We start from the raw sequence: 16,854 nt of genomic DNA, 5'->3' as shown, positions 1-16,854 counted from the left end.
TAGATAGAAAAAGAGCAGGCAGAATGTTTGATGAGACAGCGGACCCAAGGGAGAAAAGGAAAATAAAGAGTCCAAACTAGAAAGCAATGAACTAAGGATCAGCTGACTGAGGTAACTTTACATTCTGGCGATCTTTTTTCAGACACCTATAATCTCTAAAAGACATTGCTTTACATTTAGCTGACTTCCAAGTAATGAAAGGCAAACAATACAAATGAAAAAGAACTTACAACACAGTAAATAGATTACAAAAAACATCTGCGTAGGTGGTGGCATCCTTTGGGAGACTGCATTTATGTCGACGACGACATCATGGGTCGATAATATTCATTTATAAAACAAGCCATGCTATTAATTAAGCTTTAACTTTCCTTTTCCTTTCATGCAGATGATTACAAGAAAAGTTATTGCAAAAATAGACAAAAATCCCAATTCCCCTCGTGGTGAAACTCCGTGTCGAGTGTGGTTCGACATACAAGCTGCTGCCGTTGCTAACCGTGTTGGGTCACACTCGACATCCGGGTGCAAAAGGTTAAAGTCCCTGAGTAAAATATCAAGTTGAGTGCTGTACCTTGAATCACTTGTCATATTAATGCTTAATCCATATGTTAGCATTATACTATTGAAGAAAGACCTCCTCTAGTTGATTACAGAAGATACTAAAATCATCCATTTAGGTCATCTGCTAAAGCTGCTGTGTCCTCAAGATTACAGATATCTCCATAAACCACCGCATCGTTGGCAAATACACATATCTTACAATTAACCACTGAGTTAATGTAAAGTAGGAGAAAAAGATGTCTGGTAACACTTCCCCGGGGAACACCTGAAGTGACTTCTACTGCATAGAGCTAATACCATCTATGACTGCTCTTTTCAGCTGAACATCCAAAAAGTCTTTATATTCTGAATATTTACTCTTTTCCTGTAATTAGTGAGATCACACAAGGTAATAATTTTCTTTGCAGAAATCAATTCAATATAAAAATACAGGGACAGAAGTCTAAGCAGTATTTTTTTCAACCTTAAAAAAAGAGATTTGGGGATAAACAATCCCCAACCAGTAATAAAATTTCATAACAGGGTCCATTTTGAATTATCTGTTTTGTTTTGCCCACCATTTTTTTCCACGCAAGAAAAAGATCTACACGCAAATACCAAAATTATGATGGCACAGGAGTTTTATAAGAAGGAGACATACTCATTGCATCTCATCCTCTCTTTCTTAATTTGTTCTTTTCTTTATGATGTTTGAGGTGTGTCTTACTGTATACTTTTCACAAAATGATCAGGTTCAAGAGTCTTGTTGCAAGCATTCCTTCCTGGCCTAGTGATTTACATGCTGTCTTCCGATGAGATATGACTTGTCCACTTTGCTAAGTACCTCTCAACCATACATTTTTTATATGGAGTGGAATGTGCTTTGTTATTTGTGTGCTATTAGCCGCTGACAAGAATATATGACCCAGATTCATTTCTTAATAAAAATTAGGTTCATACATTGCAAATGTTGACAATAACATGAGTCGATACACCATATTGTATGGTGTACGGATTGCGTTGTTTATGAATTCTAATTGAACAAATATGTTGTGTTTAAGTTAGTCAAAGAGGTTTTTGCAGTCTAAATGTTAATGTTTTACCTTAGTCAACACTTGGAAAATTGGTAATAGCATATTATTAAGTGTCAAGATATGATGTAACTCCTTCCTGATAACAGTAAACGTTAGTTTTGGCTAATATATCAATTTAAACATTATTCAAAAAAAGCCATATCAAAAGTTGTTTATAATAGTTGAGTCTAAGAGCTCTCTCAAACCTAGGCACAAAGTCATAAGAAAGAATTCAGGTCAGTATGGTATGCTACTCTTCCATGGGCCATCTGTGGTTTTCTACCATCATCAGCGGCTGGAAAATTGGACGAAATGGATTATAAATGGGCATGTCCAAAGTCATCTCTCTAGGACTGACTTGATCAGCTGTCAAAATAATTTTTCCACCCGAAAATGATGAATAAATAAATTGAATAATGGTTAATGTATTGTTGAGAGGTTCAAGAGATTCCTTTATTTCTCTTAGCGGTCTTAAAAAAGTATAAAAAAATTTGGACTCATTAACACATTTCGTCTATCTCAATTCAGATGCAATTGAAGAAATGAAAGAAGAAGAATAGAAATCAGTCCAAGGCTCCAGACTGCATTGCAACCTGAAAAAAAAGAGAGAGAAACAGATATAAGAAATAAAGTGCATTTCAATTATGTCTGCATAAAATGTAGTAACATTAATTTAATTTAGGTACTTTGACAACTGAGGTCATTTGCATCTTACTGGGTCTTTATTGAACAAAATGAATTACATGAAAATGTGTAGCATACTGATACACTAAATGAAGTGAACAGTAACTACGGTCGTATGAATATAATGGGAAGAGTGTTGAACCCCAGGTGTACTCTTATAAAAGGGCAAAGGATGGGTGGGACCCTGGCACAGAGCGAAACCTCTCGAAAGCCCTGACAAAGTTTGAGTGCTTGAGACTAGCAAGAATCAATGCTGTATAGTATATCCAAGCTAAGAGAGTGCGTGATCTATTTGCATTTTTTCCATTTCATTGTTCTAACCATTTGCCTTATCTATTTATTTCAATTATTTTTAGTATTTTTATCAAATTTATTTTATTATTACTTTTATTTTCAGTAATTTTTTATATATTTTTTTATATTCTGCGTATATCTTCTCTAATTTCCCTCACCCATCCTTTGCCCATTTATAAGAGTACAGCTGGAGTTGACTCTTCCAATTATACTTATATACACTAGTATACTGATTCCTTTGATAATGTCTCATTTACGTCAATGTTTTATGACTTAATCTATGGTTAAATGTATTACACCAGCTGAAATAGTTCAGCTTTTGCTAAAAAAATTACCCTGGATATAGATTCAGGGTTATCACCAAAGGTAATATTATAGTCTTCCCCAATGTTTAGGTGTTTGCATATGATCTTGCTCCCTTCCAACAAATCTGACAGCAGAAGGACAGAATATTCAGAAGAAGAAGACCGAATTAGTTAGAATAGGAACTTGGAATGTTAGGATAATGTTGAGGACTGGAAAATTAGAGAATATAAAGCCAGACATGGAGAGAGGAAATATAGACATTTAAATCTATGGCAGGTGAGATGGAAGGATAGCAGGGATTACTGGAGTGATAGTTATAGAGTAATATACAGTGGAGGGGACAAGAACTAACAAGGGATTGCCATAATATTGAATAAAAAGGTAGGCAGAAGGGTAGTGAACATAGTGCAAGCAGCAGACAGAAAATCACCAGTAGAGATAAAAGCAGAACTGATGAACTTGGTCATTGGTCAGGTATACATGCCACCAAGCAATCATAAGGAAGAAGAAGTCAATTACAGAACAAAATGTTCCATTTCCCATGCAGCTAAAGTTGTTCTCAGAATCATCAACAAAATAGAGAGTAGGGAAAATGATTACTTAGGGGATGGTCAGTTTGGGTTTAGGAAGGAGAGAGGTATGTCCGCTGCCATTGCAGTGATGAGATTACTAATTGAAAGGAATATGGAATACAATCAGGACATATGTGCCTCTTTGGTAGATATTGAAAAGTCATTTGATAAAGTAACTTGGAAAAAACTAATGATTATGTTGTAGAAAATAGGAATAGATTGGAGGGAAAGGAGGCTAATCCGCAACCTGTACATGTCTCAGACTGCTCAGCTGTGGGTGGGGAACGGGGAGTCCAGATGGGCAGTGTTAGGAAGAGGTGTAAAGCAGGGTTGCCCATTGCTGTTCAACCTGTATGCAGAGGAAATGATTAAAGAGGCATGGGAAGAACTGGAGGTAGGAATGAAAGTGAGCGGGGAATTCGTAAAATCAGTTAGGTTTCCTGATGACCAAGCTTCAGTTTGTCAGTCAGCCAAGGGGTTGCAAGCATTGCTTAGTGAATTGGAAATTCAGACCGACAGGTATGGGATGAGAATCAATATTAATAAAACAAAGGTTATGCGATTTTCTAGACAGAAAAAGGCATAGCTTAACATTAAAATAGGAGGGCAAAAACTAGAGCAGGTAGAACAGTTCACGTATCTCAGAAGTGTTTTGGACCAACACGGTCAAAATAGTTGGGACAAAAGGAGAAGAATTGCGCTAGGCAAAGAGGCTTTTACAAGGAGGAGGGAGTTGATGACGGGGACTTTGAGTAAGGATGTTAAGAAAAGACTCGTAGAAACTTTAATTTGGAGCGTAGCTATCTACGGCGCGGAAACGTGGTCATTGAAGCAGGAGGATAGACGTAGACTGGAGGCTTTTGAAATGTGGGTGTGGAGAAGAATGGAGAAGGTGAAATGGACAGAGAAGAAAGCAAATGAGGAAGTACTTGGTATGGTGGGTGAAGAGAGGGGTTTGTTGGGAGAAATCCTATGGAGGCAGGAAAAGTGGATGAAGAGCGTGTTGATCGGCAGTGGGATGTTGAAGACTGTAATAGAGGGGAGAATGTTGGGCAAACGAGGAAAGGGAAGGAACAGGATAGGGATGTTGGACGGGATGAAGGGAGGAAAAAAGTACTAAGATATGAAGAGGGACCTGATGTAGAGTAGGATGCTGGATTTTGTGTTTTGTTAGGAGTCACAAAATGTTTTATTTAGTAGCTGTGACCATCCAAAAACCTACCTTAACCGGCAGATTACCTAATAATATATATATATATATATATATATATATATATATATATATACACATATATATATATATATATATATATATATATATATATATATATATATATATATATATATATATATATATATATATATATATATAATGTATCTCGAATTTGAATGAAGGTAAAAAGATGAAGACAAAAATTTATGCATATATATTGTAACCCTCCCCCTAGTCTCTGAAAACTGTATACACGTACGTATATGGTAGTTGGTATTCAACAATTGTATGGCTTTCACCAAATTAGCATTAGTGTTCAACCTCCTTACCATTGCATTCCGTTCTTATGTCATTTTCATGGTAAGGGTGTTTGCACTGGCATATCCCACCACTGCATTCTATTCTGTCAGCATTTGGTAACAGCAAGCATTCATCACTGTGTTGACAGGTTTCACCAAGGTCTGGAATGACACAAATACTTGAGCCAATCTTTGATGAAATATCTTATAGATATATATGTATATGTAAGACCACTGCTCACAATGAGTTCTCTCCTACTAATCTACATTTACAAGACAATTAAGTTTATGGATTAAATAAAATTAGGAATATCTTTACCCTTTAACCACAGTGTATGGTGAGTTATAGTTTTGATTTTATTCTTAGGTACTATAGAACACAAATATATAGGAAAGAGAACATGTAAAAGGACACCATATATTTCAGAAAGTTTAAAGCCTTCTCTGAGACCTTTAGGTCAGACTGGAAGGTTGCATATGCAGGGAATGTGAGTGTTGGGATGGGAGAGACGCAGGTTATTGTGGGAAGGGATCTATTGGTGAGGTTTTAGCATGGGAATTCCAAAAGATCCTAATGCTTATACATCTGTGGATTCATGAGCTCTCACCAATATTTTGCTTCCTGAATCAATACAGATTTTGGGATGGTTAGGGAGAGACACTTATCAAAGGAAAGGTTGTGGGAATTTGTGTGTGAAGGGATAGGAAGAGAAGAGAGTGAGGTTTAATTACAGGAGTAACGTTGATTGTTTATGTGGTTGGACAAGGGTATAATGCATTCGCCTGTGTAAAATGAAAAGCAATGATTGCATGTCAAAAGAAGTCCCAAGAAGTTATCTGTAAATATTACATTTAATTGAGGATATTAACTATTATCCTTAGGTAAACCTGAGTTCAATGTATTTATATTGAGAATTTTTAAGCACTATTGTAGCCTCCTTACTTTTCTCGCTTTGAACATAAAGGGACAATGTTATAGGATACAGCATACACATAGGGAAATAGGGCATTTTAAAGTATTCGATTGAAATTAAGATATATATATATATATATATATATATATATATATATATATATATATATATATATATATACACATTCAAACACAGAATCCCACCAAACGGCGAACAAATACTCATTTATATAGAAACAGATATAAGGGAAAGGGATAGGAACACACATAAAGGACAAACACAGGAGAAATGGGGAAGGCGGAATCAGGCAGATCATGAGTGAAAAAATATTTCCTAGATCGGGATGTTCCGGATGACCGGGATGTGATAAAATGTTCCTATCCCTTTTCGTTATATCTGTTTCCATATAAATGAGTATATATATATGTATATGTGTGTGTGATATATATATATATATATATATATATATATATATATATATATATATATATATATATATATATGTATATATATATGTATATGTGTGTGTATATATATATGTATATGTGTGTGTGTATATATATGTATATATATATATATATATATATATATATATGTATATATATATGTATATGTGTGTGTATATATATATGTATATGTGTGTGTGTATATATATATATATATATATATATATATATATATATATATATACACACACACATATACATATATATATACACACACATATACATATATATATACATATATATATATATATATATATATATATATATATATATATATATATATATATATATATATATATATATATACACACACACATACGCGGTTACCCAGAAAAGTTGCTACGAAATAAAATCCACCGTTCCACCCGACCACACACACCACACAATAACAAGCCCACATCTGACGCAGGACTCAACCTTTGCACCACCTATTACCCCGGATCACACAGACTGAAAACCCTCCTTAAAGAACTGTTTCCAATTTTACATGACAATGACGCGACCTCATCCTTACTACCCCAATGCCCATCTATCGCATACAGACGACCCGCCAATCTCAAAAACCTTCTGAGATCCACCAACCCTTTGGCGCCCCCCCGTGACAAATTTCCCAATATTTCCCCAACTTGCAACCGCCCCCGATGTTAAACCTGTCCTCTTATTATGCCTACTCCCCTCTCCCTACGTCCCCTCATAGCCCCCCCACCTCGTTCCCACGCTAATTGCCTCTCAAAAAATATTATTTATCTTTTATCATGCAAACACTGCACTTCCTTCTACATAGGTGAATGCATTACCCCCTTATCCATCCGAATGAATAATCACCGGTACTCCTGTAATTCTGCCTCACTCTCATCTCTTCCTATCCCTTCACACGCCAATTCCCACAACCTTTCATTCGACCAGTGTTTTTCTCTCAGCATCCTAGAATCCCTACCTGATTCAGCTACCAACATAGAGGTGAGAACTCGTGAATCCGCCTACATTCTATCCTTCCGTTCCTTTAAAATTCCCACCCTTAACCGCCATATTTAATTTTCCTCCCAGCATTCCCTCCACACCTCCCCTCCACACCTCCCCTCCACACCTCCCCTCCACGCCCATAACTCTTTCCCCTCTCCTGATCCATAGCATATTTTCAGTCTCTCTTGAAGAAGGCCCCTGAGAGGGCCGAAAGCTCGAACAATTTACCGTGTAAGTGTTCTTTTATATGTGTCTATTCTTTTCTATTTGTGTTATGTTGTGTCAGCCCATTATTGTGCCGCTCGTATGAGTTTTTCCGGACAATCGTTATATATATATATATATATATATATATATATATATATATATATATATGTATGTATGTATGTATATATATTATATATATAGTGTATATATATATATATATATATATATATATATATATATATATATATATATATATATATATATATATAGTGTATATATATATATATATATATATATATATATATATATATATATATATATATATATATATATATATATATATATATATATATATATATATATATATATATATATATATATATATATATCTCGATTTTACGGAAACACTCACACAAGCAGCACAAAATAGCAACATTTAAAAGGACAATCACATGGTAAATTGTTTGAGCTTTTGGCCTTCTTCGAGTAAGCTTGAAGAAGGCCTCGGAGGATGCCGAAAGCTCAAACAATTTGTGAGTGTCCTTTTAAATGTTGCTATTCTATTTGTATTATATATATATTATTTTTTTCGAGGAAAAACACTTCTAAATGAAGCCAGATTTTATCCTTTTTTTGCATTTAAATATTTATTTGGGACAGTATTGATCCACTGTGTGCATTAAATTATATGTAATGAATTTTGCACTGAGATTGGTAGAGTTATATACTTTCGTTTCATTAGCATTAAAAATAATTGAGTTCAATACTTACGTTTGGTGATCCAGCATGTTCCTTCAGTGAAGTGGTGATTTGTGGTGCACTGGCATTGGCCATTTATGCATTCTGCGCCATTAAAATTTCCACACTGAGCGTTGTTTTCACAATTTCCTTGCCACTCATTTGCGACTGCATAAGGAAAAACAAATTAATGTTTTGTGAAATACAATAATGCTTTGTTTTTGGCAGTTTTATTTAATACAGAACACAAAGTAAGACATCACTGATATTTCTCATGATACACATTATTACAAGTGCTTTATAACAACATTTAATCTTATTTTTCTTCTTTTCAATAAGTTTTTGTCAATGTTTAGGGAGATAAAAATCTTAGGAAAAATTCTCTTAACTGCTTTCCTCAGCTACAGAAAATGTTTAACTTCATTGATGAAAAAAAGGGGTCAAGTAAAAAAAGTTAATAATTTATTACATAAAATATATATATGCATACATAAATATATATATAAATGTATATAAATAAATAAATATATATATATATATATAATATATATATATATATTTATATATATAAATATATATAATATATTATATATATATATATACTATATGTAAAAGAAAGTTGAAAATCTTGTTAGTTACACCGTTATAACTCGAGAATGGCTGAACCGATTTTCATGATGTTTGGTTTTTTCGATACGACTCATTCCAGAATAGCAGAATAACCATTAAAATATCGTATCGTATCGTCGATTTTTAGGATACATGGTTTTTTAGGTTACATTTCACCCCAGAATAGCTGAATAACCATTAAAATATCGTAAATGCATCGTATCGTAATATCGTATCATACAATATGGTATCGTCTCGTCGATTTTAATTTTATTTGGTTGCTTCGATTCATCTATGTCAAAAATAGCAGGATAACCATTTAAATATCGTAGAAGTATCGTCGATTTTTATTTTATTTGGTTTTTTTGGATTCGTTTCCCCAGCCCAGAATAGCCGAATACCCATTTAAGTATCGTAAAGGTATCGTATCGTAACATATCGCGTCGTATCGTCAATTTTAATTATTTTTGTTTTTTTTTGGATTCGTCTTAGCCAAGAATAGCAGAATACCCATAAAAGTATCGTTGTAGTACGTTATCGTAAAATAATTTATCGTATCGTATCGCGTCATCGATGAAATTTCAACGTCGGAAGCAAGTTGACGTGTTTCCTGATCATCCGGATGTGCGATCTGCTGATGCTCTCTGCCATATTTATACAGTTTATCCGAAAAATAAGGAACGCTTCCATTTGCGGTTGTTACTGGTGAATGTTCGAGTGCCAACATCGTTCGAATCACTACGAACTGCTAATTATTAAGTGTGCCCAACATTTCGTGCTGCATGTCAAGAGCTCAATTTGCTTGAAAACGATAACCATTTGGACACGACCATAGCCGAAGCAACTATTTCTGCCTCTACAAGTCAGATACGGATATTATTTGCTATCATTCTTTCTACATGCTTCCCATCCAACCCACCTGACCTGTGGAACCAATAAAAGGCTAACATATCAGAAGACATTTTACATCGAATTCGTGTAAGTTCAAGAAATCTCGATATTGAGGTAAATGAGGAGATGTATAACCAGGTTGATTGAAGACATCTGTTACCTAATGTGCAGCAGTTACTTACACTCCTTACTTATAGTGATCTTGAATATGATCGACATGAATCAGACCAATGAGTTCAAACGAACTAGCCTCTGCTGAAACCCCAACAGAAAGAAGTATATGATAAATTAATGATGGCAATTGATGATGGAAATGGTGGTTTATCTTTCTTGGATGCTCCGGGTGGAACTGGGAAGACATTCCTCATATCATTGCTTTTGGCCACTTTTCGTGCGAGATCGGACATTGCGGTAGCAGTTGTTTCTTCTGGCATAGCGGCCACATTGTTGGAAGGATGTCGTACGGCTCATTCAGCAAAAAAGTTGCCGTTAAACCTACACAATTCTGAACAAGTGACATGTAACATTTCGAAACAGTCCGCAATGGCCAAAATTTTAGTAGCATCTGAAATCATATGGGACGAATGCACGAATTTCCTATTCATCAGGAAGGACTTCCACGGAGTTGTCCCATTGCAGACTTCTCAGGACGAAAATCGGTGAAGTCTATTATTCGGAAATATATTTAGTATTATTGCCATCATAATGTACTTTCAGCCAACACTATACCTTCCAGGCAATTTTTCCCAGCATTGTCTGGAACGTATTCATTCCCGCACTTGCAAATATTATCCTCGCATATAGCATTGAATCCACAAAGTATATTTCTGCTGTCACATTGCTGACCAATATCTGTAACAGAAAAAGAGACAAATTTGAATGATTCTACTGCGATGATTTTATCTAAAATTATCCTTATTGTACAACTATTGGGTAAAGGGTTCGAAATTAGCAAAAAAAACTAATATTTCAGAGTCAATCGATTACAAACTCGATTTTACATTAGTTTTAATACACGCCATTCAGAACGAATTACAGGAAAAAATTGTAGTGAAATCTATTGTCTGTGAGATACCACATCCACTGATTTAGGTTGTATTCTTTTTCTAAACTGCCTGCTTCAGATGGCGCCATTTCAATTGGATTTATAAGGTACATTTTGGAACCCAATAGTTAAAGAAACTATTTAGGTATAACGTTTTTTGATAAAAATATGCACTTTTCAATTAGAAATATCCGTCCGCCTTGTTTTGTTGCTGACCAGAACGAAAAGAAACTATAACTTACAGAAATATATCCTGATGAGTGGCTTGCACGGAGAAAAACTGGAAAAAGTCGGTAAAATTCAAGACAAGACGATCAAACCGCTCTTCGTCGATCTCTAGACATTCTCAAAACACAACTTATCGAATGGTCTTTGAAATGCCATTCAAATTAAAAATGGTTGAGATAATCGTCAGAACTTCTGATGATACGCTCTCGATATTTCAAGTTCAAATGAAGGTTAAAAATAGAAACAATGAAAATGAAATGTTTTAGATTATATTTCTGTTTCAAATTTTGCGTCAGTATAAAGTTTTTGTTCTCTTAGGATATTATTCGTCCCACAATCAAATTATTATGTACTATTTTAGTCAGTAAACTAGCCTATAGACAGTATACGACATAAACACCAAGAACATTATACGCGGAAGAAACCCAAACACACATGCATCCAAGGAATTGGGATTTGTCAATAGTGTGACGTCAAAAACCTCTGTATTATTGGCGAACGACAATTTCGATTCGTTATAGAATAGCCCTCGCAACGTGGCAAGGTAAACTGTCTCCGATTATGGAACCAAATTATTTGCCACCACGAGCCATGAAATAGTATTGTAGTAGGTAAATTAATGCTCTATATTCTCCGAAATCGTTATTATTCGGCAATTCACAGTTGAAGGAAGGGTCGCAAACTGTACAGTACTACGTTTCTTGGCCCAAGAAGAGACAAATCTCCTTAGAATGTACCCCATCTTCACTTCCGCGAGTGTTCTATCTCTCTTCATTGCGGTCAACAATACTATCCTTCTTCGACCCCTTCCTCGTATGACAATCTTCAAAATTGGATCACGGATCAATATGCCACGACAACTTTCTTGCCTCCTCTTAATTTCTCCCAACTATCTCTCTCATACCCTTTCACCATAACCAGCACTTCTTCCGTTCTTTTCCTTCATGTCCATTTCCCATTTCTCATCCTTCTCCAAAACCCATGTTTCAATAGCCTTCAATCTACGCTTATTTTCTTTCTTCAACAGTCATTTACGCAATTCTTCTCCCTATGTCCCTACTACTTGGCCACCTTGATCCAAAAATTTTCCGAGACTGTTCGATGGAACACTTGCTCTAGTTTCTGCCCTCCTATTTTGATGCTAACCTAAGCTTTTCTCTTTCAGGTTAATTGCATACTTTTATTTACATTTATTCTCATTCCATAACCATCCCACTGCCTTTTCAATTCGCTCAAACGAGTTTGAAACCCATTGGTTGACTGACAAAATATAGCTTGGTCATCGACATACCTGTGATTTTATGAATTACCAATCGACTTTAATTCATATCTCCAGTTTTACCCATGCCTCTTTACCTATTTCTTCCAAATACATCCTGTGTGCATTGAACAGTACAGGTTATAATGGGCAACCCTGCCTTACACCTCTTCCTAATATTACCTATCCTGACTCCCTGTTCCTCACTCGTACCTGAGCAGTCTGAGCCATGTACAGGTTGCGGATTAGCCTCCTTTCCCTCCAATCTATTCCTATTTTCTGCAATATACCCATTAGTTTTTCCCAATTCACTCTATCAAACGCTTTTTCGAAATCTACGAAACAGGCAAATACCTCCTGATTGTGTTCTATATTCCTCTCGATTAATAATCTCATTACTGCAATGGCATCACGCGTACCTCTCCCCTTCCTAAACCCAAACTGATCATCCCCTGAGTAATCCTTTACCCCGCTCTCCGCACAGGGTTTATTGATGACCCTGAGATCCACCACTTTAGCTGTGTGTGAAATCAGTCATACTATCTATAGTGTGTGTGTGTGTGTATATTATATATATATATATAAATATATATTATATATATAAAAATATATATATTATATATATTATATATATATATATATATATATATATATATATATATATATATATATATATATAGCATTTGGAGCGTGGGCGGTTTTAGGTGCGGATAGGGGCGGGGGAGAGACGGGGGTGCTTGAAGTTGGATTTGTGGACTTGAAGATGTCTCGCAAGTTCGACGGGCGTTTAAACGAAACAGAGGGACAGTGTGGGAATAAAAGTGATGTGGACTGAGTGTTATTGATAATTGGGAAGAGGTAACGGATTAGATGTTTAATTTTGTGTGTTCCGGGGAAGAAAGTGGTGATAAGATTAGGGCATTTTGGGCGGTTTGGATTGGGGAGGGGAGTGTATTGGGTTGACGGTTTGAGGATTTTACTATTTAGTAATTTTTCAGGGTACCCACATTTTCTGAGATAGTCATGTAGCTACAGGTTGTGGGAATTGGCGTGTGCCAGCGTAAATTCCACGCTCATTGGAAATCCCAGCCTTTCCCTTCGAACTCCCCCACCATTAACCCAGCACTTACCCGATTCCGTCCAGCCTCAGAAAACGAACCCAAACCACTCCCATCAAACCACCCAATTGAAATCTTTATCAATCTCCTTCTGACAAAGATTTCCGACAAAAAATTCATAGATTCCCTTAAGCCACCAGACAACCTTTCCCCCTCTGAGAGACAAGCTCTAAGACGTTTAACGTCGAATAAAGATATTATAATCACAACGGCGGACAAAGGGTCATCCGTTGTCGTGCTAAACAAAGTAGACTATAACGCCGAGGCATTGCGCCAATTAAATGACATTTCCTGCTATGCCCCCCTGCCCCAAGACCCAAACCCTTCTTATCAAAAGGATATTCTCTCTTTTCTTTCCAATTTCGGTCCCAAAGAAGGTCTCTCCCCCAAAGACATATCCATTCTTTCACCACCTAATCCTAAGACTCCCCATTTCTATTTGCTACCCAAAATCCACAAAACTAATAACCCCGGACGCCCTATTGTCTCCAGCATCAACTCACCCACTGAACGAATCTCCGCATTAATAGACCACCACCTTCAAGCAATAGCCACTTCACTCCCTTCTTACATTAAAGACTCGCACCACTTTCTGGAACGTCTACACTCAATCCCAATTCCGCACAACACGACCATTCTCATGGCCACGATAGACGTCACATCTCTGTACACCTCCATTCCCCACAAAGAAGGCTTAGAAGCCCTGAAACATTACCTCTCCCTACGATCCACACCACACACCCCATCCACAGATTTCCTCATCGAATTGAGCCAAATCGTTCTTACCAAAAATGCTTTTCAATTCAATGACAAAATATATTTACAAATAAAAGGCACTGCAATGGGCACGCGTATGGCTCCTGCATACGCCAATCTTTTTATGGGTAAACTAGAACACGACTTTCTGCAACAAGAAACCCTAAAACCACTCTTCTGGGCCCGCTATATCGATGATATTTTCCTCCTTTGGTCCCACGGACGCGAAACTTTATCCTCTTTCATTTCCTCTCTCAACTCCTCCTCCTCAGTATCATTCACTTCTTCTATATCATTCACTTCCTCTATATATAAAAAAGGTAGGTTTTTGGATGGACACAACTACCAAACCTACATTTTATTACTCCTAACAAAACACAAAATCCATCATCCTACTCTATATCAAGTCCCTCTTCATCCCTGAGTACTTTCTTCCTCCCTTCATCCCGTCCAACATCCCTATTCTGTTCCTTCCCTTTCCTCTTTTGCCCAACATTCTCCCCTCTATCACAGTCTTCAACATCCCACTGCCGGTAAACACCCCCTTCATCCACTTTTCCTGCCTCCATAGGATTGCTCCCAAAAACCCCTCTCTTCGCCCACCATACCAAGTACTTCCTCATTTGTTCTCTTCTCTGTCCATTTCACCTTCTCCATTCTTCTCCACACCCACATTTCAAAAACCTCCTGTCGACGTCTATCCTCCTGCTTCAATGACCACGTTTCCACGCCGTACATAGCTACGCTCCATATAAAAGTTTTTACGAGTCTTTTCTTAATATCCTTACTCAAGTCCCCGTCATCAACTCCCTCCTACTTGTGAAAGCCTCTTTCCCCAGCGCAATTCTCCTCCTTACGTCCCTACTACTTTGACCGTGTTGGTCCAAAACACTTCTGAGATACGTGAACTCTTCTACCTGCTCTAGTTTTTGCCCTCCTATTCTAATGTTAAGCTTGGCCTTTTTCTTTCTAGAAAATCGCATAACCTTTGTTATATTAATATTGATTCTCATCCCATACCTGTCGCACTGAATTTCCAATTCACTCAGCAATGCTTGCAACCCCTTGGCTGACTGACAAACTAAAGCTTGGTCATCAGCAAGCCTATATATATACACACACACACACACACACACATATATATATATATATATATATATATATATATATATATATATATATATATATATATATGTATATTCATATGTATGCATATACTATGTATACATTTATGTGTGTATGTATGTTTTGTTTTATTTATATATGCCTATCCGCCATGTTTGGTGCCTATTAAGGAAAAGTTCGATTGGAATATCTATGTAGAGTGTTTCCTCTTTCTTTGCTATCCGATCAATTCTCCTCCTCGATTTCCGGTCAAAACTGTGGACTCACCAACAGTTTGGGCAGGGCCTGAGGAATGGGCGCCCTGGAGAATAACAGCCAGGATCACCGCCAGCAGCGAGTTTCTCGCCAGGAGGGAATTCATCATGTGAGCTATTTTTCCTTCCGTAGCAATCGCACTCACAGCAGTTCTTCCAACCAGTCTGGGTTTCTTTCCTTAGTTTGTCTTCTTTCTGTAATTAATAAGAGGTTTATTATATTAGACAATCGTAATATAACCAAAATGCATCCTAAACGTTTAATTAAGATCAACCAGCTTTATTTCTCTACATAAGTACGTGGTTACGAGTTATGTACCAGTGTTTGCGATCTCAAGTTGAACCTGTCCTTATATCCTGATAATATCACCAGGGAATAATCTCTAAAGAGATTTTTTTCTATCCATCATAAGTTTTGATAACTCATCTTTTCATGGCAGTTTTTCCATCATATGCTCTTTAAAAATGTATCTTCAACATGACCTTTCATAAAAAGAGACGTTTCAGGCGTGATATGGTGGAAAATCATAATTAACTAAAAATTTTAAAACATTGAAATGACATTGGGAAACAAGTTACATTGAAACCGATCGCATTAATAAATTTGATTTTGTGAAAAATATTGCCAATTTTTAATTGATGACCATTTATATTGATCGACGACGTGGAAAATGCTAGCTTGTTTATCTAAAAAATTATTTTAAATTATTATATACTCTATTGAAAAAAAACGTGAAGCTGAAGATATTTTTTGAGATATTTTCGGTTTCATAACATGAAATCAAGTAAAGAATAGCACAAGCAAAGAAGGTGTTTATTGAGAAGAGGCAACTACTATGTTCAAGGAACATAAAATTGCGAACAAGGAAGAAGTTCCTCAAAACGATTGTATGGAACATTGCACTCCACGGATCAGAAACGTGTAAAGTTGGCAATGTGGAACGGTGAAGAATAGAAGAAGACTCGGAAACATGGTGCTCAAGAAGGGCATGATGGAAATTAAATGGACATACTAGGTGAGGAAAGAGGAAGTACATAGACGATCAGAAGAAGAAAGGGTAATATGGAGAGATTTCTGTAACAGATAAAAACTTAATGGATTGCACACATACCTTGAGGCAGAATGAATTAGTTAGAAACATTATAGAAGGAAAAATTTGAAAGAAACACCTCTTAAAATGAAGGCCAAGAGACAAATAGAATACATTAAGACTAGCGCAAATCGCACTGAATTCAAAGAAGTATGGAGTGCTGCGGTAAA

General features: G+C 36.2%; 1 protein-coding gene across 1 annotated transcript in view; it reads right to left on the bottom strand.

Moving 5' to 3' along the window:
• Window positions 1-2,048: 2,048 nt before the first annotated feature.
• Window positions 2,049-16,854, bottom strand: part of LOC139691584 (prion-like-(Q/N-rich) domain-bearing protein 25) — a 41,865-nt gene continuing 27,059 nt past the window's right edge. The window contains exons 2-6 of the mRNA XM_071589476.1: window positions 15,607-15,788; window positions 10,539-10,661; window positions 8,343-8,477; window positions 5,012-5,143; window positions 2,049-2,206 (exon numbers count right to left, since the gene is read on the bottom strand). Of these exons, the coding sequence (XP_071445577.1) occupies window positions 2,133-2,206; window positions 5,012-5,143; window positions 8,343-8,477; window positions 10,539-10,661; window positions 15,607-15,703 (561 nt within the window). The 5' untranslated portion in view covers window positions 15,704-15,788 and the 3' untranslated portion in view covers window positions 2,049-2,132. The remainder of the gene's footprint in view (window positions 2,207-5,011; window positions 5,144-8,342; window positions 8,478-10,538; window positions 10,662-15,606; window positions 15,789-16,854) is intronic.

This window comes from Hetaerina americana, unplaced genomic scaffold (genome assembly GCF_022747635.1).
Source record: "Hetaerina americana unplaced genomic scaffold, ioHetAmer1.1.p SCAF_38, whole genome shotgun sequence".
Taxonomy (NCBI): Eukaryota; Metazoa; Arthropoda; class Insecta; order Odonata; family Calopterygidae; genus Hetaerina; species Hetaerina americana.
The sequence above is the reverse complement of the archived record's forward strand: the minus strand, read 5'-3'. Positions and strand labels throughout refer to the sequence as shown.